Raw genomic sequence first — 7,760 nt, 5'->3', positions numbered from 1 at the left:
TAGTATCCTCCTGGGGGCATATAATATTCTTGTGGGGACATATAATCCAATTACCATACTATATTGCTGTTGTATTATAGAAAATTCCATGGGGTAGATGACCCTTGGCGCACAACGTGCGTCCGTCCGTGACCCAAAGCATCAACATTTTCATGCTTTCACTAAAAGCCACTACAATGAGTCAATGACCTCATGACACTGTTCTTTTACACTCTTCAACAGCCTGAATTTATTTCCCAAATCATTCTTTGCAGATTTCACCTTTAATAATGAGTGTCACGTAACACATATCCTAATAAGTTTGATCAATGATCAATCAATGAAATCAACCATCATATATTCCAAATCATTGTTGAGGTCCTACATATGTATGCTCCATATATAGTAGATCTCCTCAAAGGAGATGTTTTATCATGTCTCTATTTTGTTGTGTCTATGTGGTCTCCAACTTATAACATGTTTGGAAACTTTTCCTTGTTGTGTAGTAAAATCAATTTGAGTGAAGTGGTGAGAGAGAAACTACTTTTGTTGGGAAAAATTAATTTTGATTGTTATGGTTTATCTTTCGATACAGGTGGACACGAGTTTAAAATAAATACTAGCATTTACTTTAAGATAAAATGTGAATGAAATTCTTTTATAAATTGAGATGAAAGTCGGTTCATGTTGCATTCAACTAATATCAAAGTAGACATAAATGCTAATGCAATCACTATTCTGTGTTTGGAATGACGATCTACGTCAATTGTAGAGATTAAAGTACCTAAAAGAATTATCGAAATGAGTTCAAATCGAAGAAAAAAATCTATTGATAAATGAGTGGATATAAAATAGTATTCAATGTAATATTCATAAATTATATTCAATAAAATAGAAATAATCCCCAATGGTAATAGAGGCGTGCAAAGGTTTCCTCGAGTCTCTCGAGTGTAAAAGTAGAAGAGAGCTTGACTGCAAGACCTTAGTTGTTTCTTTCAGAAAAAGAATCTATTGAATTATGATTTCAATCATCTTTAGTAGAAAGACGGATATTCTTTACTCATTATCAGACAATCACTTATTCACAAACTTTCTGGGATTACTAGTTTTTATTTATCGTCTCATGGGAATGTTGATAAGATCCTTCTTCCATCTAGCAACACCTTAGGATGACACAGTCTTCAAGTTAAGGAGAAAGGTTCAAACGAGGAAAGGCTTATGGTTGATGTCTAGGAACCCTAGAGATGTAAGGTCAAAGGTGAGTGAAAGCTTGAGAATAGAATCACTTTTGGATTGAAAAAGCGCGGATCCAATCAACCACTTAGAGCATGCTTGGTTATCCGTTAGTGTTGGAATTGATTTTTCATTGTCAGGATTACTTTTTGGGTATTTGGAGTTTACTTTCGCAGTTAATTGTAGCTTCAAAACCTAGTGTGGTGTACATAATTATGAGATTTCACATATAGATTTCTTAATATTACCTTAGAAAAAATTCTTTCTAAGAATGTTGAATGTACATTTTCCCTCTCAAACCCAAAAACAGCCTTAGTTAGTACTTAGTTAAGCACTTTCCTAATTTATCAGCAACTGAGGACTCAGTACAGGGACCATTCTTGGACTACAGCACACACATGAAACATCTCCATCTGGAAGCATTCCAATAAATCCAAAAATAAAAATTATGCCCTGTCACTGTCCTCTGTGATTCTTTTTGTCACAAAATGGAAAAAAATAATAAACTAAAGTTTGTTAATCCTAGAAAATCACTAAGCAAATATTAATGTCTTTTGGATTCATTTAAAATCTGCATGGGCATGTGTATTATATGGAAATCAATTTTAGCAATTAGAGAAGAAGCTTGAGCTCAAAGCACCCTATCCTTTTCTTTGTCAATATTTTTCTATATGCAACAAAAGCAAAGAAGCAAAGCATCTTCTCTTCTCCTACAAACATTCTCTTGCTTTCCCGTGCAGGTTTCAACTTTCAATGATTCAATATTTAGTATCTTTACCTTGCTTAAACCGATTAATGTACTATTAAAACTGTCGTTGTATCTTTTTGTTCAAAAATCCATCCAAGTTTGGAATCTCTATGTAATGCAAACGATTAATATGGTCAAAATGGGTCAAGAGTTCCAACTTTTTGGTCATTGATTGCCTCAAGTTTCTGCACATTGTTCCTATTTTGAGATGCATGTGAAACTCATGAGCACTTTGTTATTGATGTCATTTATTTTTTCTTGATTGCATAAAATGGTTCTCTCCAATTCTGGTGGTTTAGTTGTGCCTGATTTTTTAGTTGAGGAGCATAAAACATGGGATTTGATTAGACCCATTTCAAAGTTTCTAGCTTTCCATTTTGGAGAGTTCAATGATAGGAAGCATTCAAGCTGTTTGATATTTAGTTCAATTTGTTCATTCATTCGTCAGTGGTTGTTTATTTGTTTACCCACATTCTTGAATTTGGGAAGTGGAAACAAGGCCCGAAAGGCTTAAGTAACTCCTTCTCCATGAGTTTTCCAACAGGCTCTCCCAGAGGTTCTTGGCAGCCAACCATGACTGCTCAAACCAACAACCATAGTTACTGGCTGAACTGGAGATTTTTGCTTTCTTCCATCTTGGTTATGGTCTCAATCACCTTCTCATCAGTGCTGATATGGAAGCATGAACGTTTGAGAAGGATAGCGAGAAATGGCAGCAGGGAAATTCAAGAAGAAACATCAGCAACTTTGTATGAGGATGAAACTTGGAGGCCTTGTCTGAAAGGAATTCACCCTGCCTGGTTGATGGCTTTTAGAGTCTTTGCATTTTTTGTTCTTTTGGTGCTTCTCATAGTGAATGTTGTTGTTGATGGGGGAAGCATTTTCTACTATTATACTCAGTAAGTTCTCATTCCTTATTATTATTGATTGTTATCTCAAATTTTGCTACAACTCTATGGCACATTAAGAATAGGGCTTCTGCATAGTAAAGAATCATTCTATGTACTTTCCTGTTGGATGGAACATAAACACAAAATTTGGAAGCATATTATTTTATAAACAAAGTTAAAGCATGTTTGGATACACGATGGAAAATCACGGTGAAGTCGAAATCACATTGGACAGAAGCAATTTCCTTTAGCTTTTGCGACTGACCACCATGATTTTGAGTTCATTGTGGTTTTCCACCATATATCCAAACATGCACTAAGTGAGTAAGATTCAATGTAGGAGTCAATAGGAAACTACAATGAAGCTAGCAGTTGTGCTAGTTGAAGGGATTGGTTATGTTATTGCAATTATTCCTTCTATGCTCTTCAAGTTAGGCCTTCATAATCTTCCTTACTTCAAGTTAGGCCTTCATAATCTTAGGAGTCAACTTAATCATTCATTCTAAGAAGATAATTTCTTTACTTGAATAATGATGCCAATTTAAGAAATTGCCATTCATTGCCAGAAGCCTAGTTCAACTCCCTGCGTTGATTAAGCATATTCCTGAGGTTCTGTTTTGACATTTAATTTAATTTGATTTCTGTATGGTTTCTGAAACAGGTGGACTTTAACTTCAGTCACCATTTACTTTGGGGTAAGTATAAAGGCCCTCATATCTTATTCTTCGGTAGTCATGTTTCTCATGTCTATCATCTTCCATATAATCTCTTATATACCCTTTTCCTTGTGTGCTTGGTGTCCCAGCTTGGATCTTTGCTCTCTATGCATGGATGTTACCAACATCATAAGAAAGCGCGTGGGGATAAGGTTGATAATGTGGATGGAGATGCAGAGAAAGGAATGCATAATGCTCCTGCAATCCCTCCAGGTTCTAATGCATCTGACCAAGAGAAAAACTTGAAGGCCCCAGAAAAAGATCCTCTTCGCCAACTTGCGGGAACTTGGGGTTATATTTTTCAAATAATATTCCAGGTACAATTTTCAATTTTCATAGATCACTGATGGGGATACAAGAATGATTTCTTTCTCTGAATTCTTCAAGAAAGAAAAGTGTTATAACTGTGATAAGCTCAATTCATAGTGCATTGTGCTCTTATTTTACCTGCTATATAGATTTCCATCATTAGATCTTTGTTAGGAGATCAACTTTCTTCTTTTCCTGCTTAATTTTAAACTTTGCTGCATTTTTTTCTTTCAATTTTATGTTTGATGCTTTTGCATTGACCTCATAATTGATTTTTGACCCTACAATTGTTAATAGATCAATGCAGGTGCTGTTATGCTCACTGATTGTGTATTTTGGTTCATAATTGTTCCGTTTCTTACCATCAAAGATTACAATCTAAATTTTGTAAGTATCATTAGTGACCGGATTAATTTCACAAGTTTATCTGATAACTTCTATCACTGGCACTGCTCTTGCCAAAGAAACCAGAAACTTAAAGTTAAACCTATGTTACACTCTCTTGTGGCAGTTCATAGTCAGCATGCATACATTCAATGCGGTTTTCCTTATCAGTGATACAGCTTTAAATTGCTTGGTGAGTTTTATTTTTCCTCTGATTCCATGGAATTATCCACTTTCAATGTTTACTCATCAGAAAATTCTTGCATTTTTTCCCTCTTCAGCGGTTCCCTTGGTTTCGAATCGGATACTTTTGCCTATGGACAGTCACATATGTGATTTTCCAGTGGATTGTTCATGCTTCCATTAATCTCTGGTATGTCTTTGTTTTAAGTTTGGCTGCAAGTACCTGACAGCATCTGATGCATCATTGATTCAGTTTTGATACAGACTAAATAACACTTATTGGAGCTTATCTACGAGAAAAAAGAACTAGGATAAGCTCTGATAAGTGCTCTTTGGCCTGGATCCAAACGAGTTCATTGTCTAATACATGTTTCTTCTATGGAAAAACAGGTGGCCATATCCATTTCTTGACTTGTCATCCTCATATTCTCCACTATGGTATGAATTTTATTCCCTTTCCATGCCAACTACAAAAATTCTACCCTCATTTTCATTCTTATTCTTATAAAATGCTGATGGGATATTTGGCTTTTCCTATTTGAGTTGATTTGGTGACCCTTTTTCTATGGTTTGGCATTGATTTCTAGGTACTTTGCAGTGGCACTACTGCATATTCCTTGCTATTCTATTTTCCCTTTGGTGATGAAGCTGAAACACGATGTGTTTTCAACATGGTACCCTGACTCATATCAATGTGTTAGGTGACTTTGGCTTAGGACTAAGCTACGGCTTCAAATTTCTGAAGTATGAAGTGAACTCACATACTGAAATAAATAAATAGCAAATATTACCTCTTTGTTTATTTTGTTTTTCCCGGGAAGAAGCAACTAGAAATTTGCTCTTCCTAACACTTCTCAAAGAGATGCCCTATGTTTGAATACACGTGGTTAAATGTGCAAACAGGCCCTAATACTCGCTTTGATATAAAAAATAATGAAACTCTTATAAATTGAGATGAGGGTAATGATATATACACACCTCATTTTTCAAATACTTCATTTCCACCTCTTTTTATTTTTATCTCTCTCATCTCGTCATCTATCACATCTCATATTTTCTCTCTCTTACTTTTTCTTTTCTTCTTATCTCTCTCACAATTCCACCTCTCCACCTCAAAAGAGAGGTGTGGATGAAACATTACTCGTTTGGAATGGCCAGCTACAATATATAATTGCACCAATCAATTAAAAGAATCATTGATAAATGAAAATATTGATATATGAATGAGTATAAAATCCTAGACATCTGAGTGACACCATCCTAGGTAAACAGCATCTTTGAAGCGGCATCTCACTCAATATACGCAATTCTCATATCTGTTCGAACTATTGGAAGCTAAGGGAAAAGGAAGGCCGAGTGAGATCAAAGAAACTAGCAGACTGATCAGATTCAAAATAGAATCACTTTTGGATTGAAAAGCGCGGATCCAAACAATCATACTTGAGTCTGTCTGGTTATATATTTGTATGTGTTAGAATTGATTTTTCATGGCTAGAATCAATTTTTGGGTGTTTAGATTTTCCTTTCACGTTTAATTGTAGCTCCAAAATCAATTTTTGAATGAAGCTACAAATCCTAGCTTCTTGTGGTGTAGATGATCAATTATGAGATGCCTCATATAGATTTCACAATATTGCCTTACAAAACGAATTTTCTCATAAATCACTTAGGACTCGTTTGGTGGACGGGATAAGCAGACAAGATAGGATAGTGAAATCTTATCCTGCTCTTATCTGTTGTTTGTTGTGTCAGCATGATAGGATAACACAACAATCCTGACCCTTGTCCTATCTTATTCATTATGTGTAAAATTTATCTTGAGGGGGGAGCTAATACCATGGAAGGAAAGGTAAAAAAAAAAGTATGCAGTGAACTCACACACTGAAATAAAATAAAAAGCAAATATTACATCTGTGTTTATTTTTTTTTCGTGGGAAGAAGCAACTAGAAATTCGCTCTTGCTAACACTTCTAAAGGATATGGGGTATGTTTAAAGTTTAAATACACGTGGTCACATGTGTAAACAGACGTTAGTACTCACTTTGAGATAAAAAAAATTAAGAAAACTCTTCTTATAAATTGAGATGAAAGTTAGCCCATATTATACTCAAGTGATATTTAAAACATACATACTTAAACACAGATACAAACACTATTAGCATGTGTTTAATTTGGAATCAGGCCTCCACTCAATAGGAAGAGGGGGAATTTGCCCTACTAAATTTCCTACTATTAACACTAATATACACTACATTATACACTATATTCTTAGAATTTCGAGTGTTCAATTGCTCCCACAAAATTATAAATGTCCCATGGCTTTAGATTTTTACTTTCACTGAAAAGTTCAATTTTTTTGTTAATTTCAATTCTTGTAATCCACTTCTTCTTTTTTATCTTTTCTCCATATGCAATATTCATTAATTCATAACTCGCTTCTTCTTTCCTTTCATTTTTATCTTATTTATTTATTTAATCATATGAATGACATAAAAATGATATATAAATCTCTTAAGTTGACTATAGTACGATGTTGAGAAGAAAAAGAAATAGTTAGTAATTTTAGTTCCTTACCGTTTGACCCAGCTTTTTTAGAGCTTAAAAGTTACTTATAATTTAAGTTAAAAATAAGAGCTTTAAAAATAAAGCTAAAGCTGTTTGGTAATTTTCATATTTTTACAACTTAAATGTAACTTTTAAGTTAAAAGTTGTTTGATCACTAATTGATATCTCTACAAATTTATTCATCTAAACATTTTATCAAATAGTTGGAATGCAAACTTATATACATACAAAGGTTGATATCATTCGTCTAACTCAACATCAGAAACATTTCCCATCCATGAAGCACTTGTTAACATGATCATTTCTTTGAGAAAACCAACAAAATTAACCTCTTTCATAATGTTAAATTCTTTTAAGAACCAGAAGAAAAAAAACGAAAAAGTTGAAGAAACCAGAAAAAAAAAGTGAAGAAGGGGCCTGTGAGCATTACCCACATAGCACACCACCGATCCCAACACATGACCAACTCACTTCGCCACTGTCCTCTCACTCTGTTTTGTTGTTATCATTCTTTCTTGAAATGAGTGGAGATTGATCAGTTGTAGGTGAAGCTTTGCGTCTAACAAAGCAATAACAGAGACGTTGTTGATGGCACACGAGCGTCATGGAAGAGATAGAAAGTCGTGGGAGGGAGAGGCGTAGTAAGTTTTTTTGTTACATGAGCATAAGTTACATTTAAGTAAAAAGTTCATCTCCACAACTTTTTTCTAAAAAGTTACTTATTCCTATTTTCTGTTATAAAAAATAGGTGGT

General features: G+C 34.3%; 1 protein-coding gene across 2 annotated transcripts; it reads left to right on the top strand.

Annotated features, from left to right (window-relative positions):
- Nucleotides 1-1,812: 1,812 nt before the first annotated feature.
- On the top strand, nt 1,813-5,454 carry LOC130734504 (uncharacterized). 2 transcript variants are annotated; one of them, XM_057586952.1, is made up of 9 exons: nt 1,813-1,952; nt 2,505-2,859; nt 3,512-3,545; nt 3,656-3,883; nt 4,173-4,262; nt 4,387-4,452; nt 4,541-4,632; nt 4,833-4,880; nt 5,030-5,454. In XM_057586952.1, the coding sequence occupies exons 2-9, from the start codon at nt 2,534-2,536 to the stop codon at nt 5,145-5,147; spliced, it is 1,002 nt and encodes a 333-aa protein (XP_057442935.1). In that variant the 5' UTR covers nt 1,813-1,952; nt 2,505-2,533; the 3' UTR covers nt 5,148-5,454. The 2 variants fall into 2 exon arrangements, with proteins under 2 accessions (XP_057442935.1, XP_057442934.1); XM_057586951.1 differs by lacking the exon at nt 1,813-1,952 and having other exon boundaries at nt 1,986-2,859.
- The last annotated feature ends 2,306 nt before the right edge of the window (nt 5,455-7,760 follow it).

The sequence above is a fragment of the Lotus japonicus genome, chromosome 1, assembly GCF_012489685.1.
Source record: "Lotus japonicus ecotype B-129 chromosome 1, LjGifu_v1.2".
Classification (NCBI taxonomy): domain Eukaryota; kingdom Viridiplantae; phylum Streptophyta; class Magnoliopsida; order Fabales; family Fabaceae; genus Lotus; species Lotus japonicus.
The sequence above is the reverse complement of the archived record's forward strand: the minus strand, read 5'-3'. Positions and strand labels throughout refer to the sequence as shown.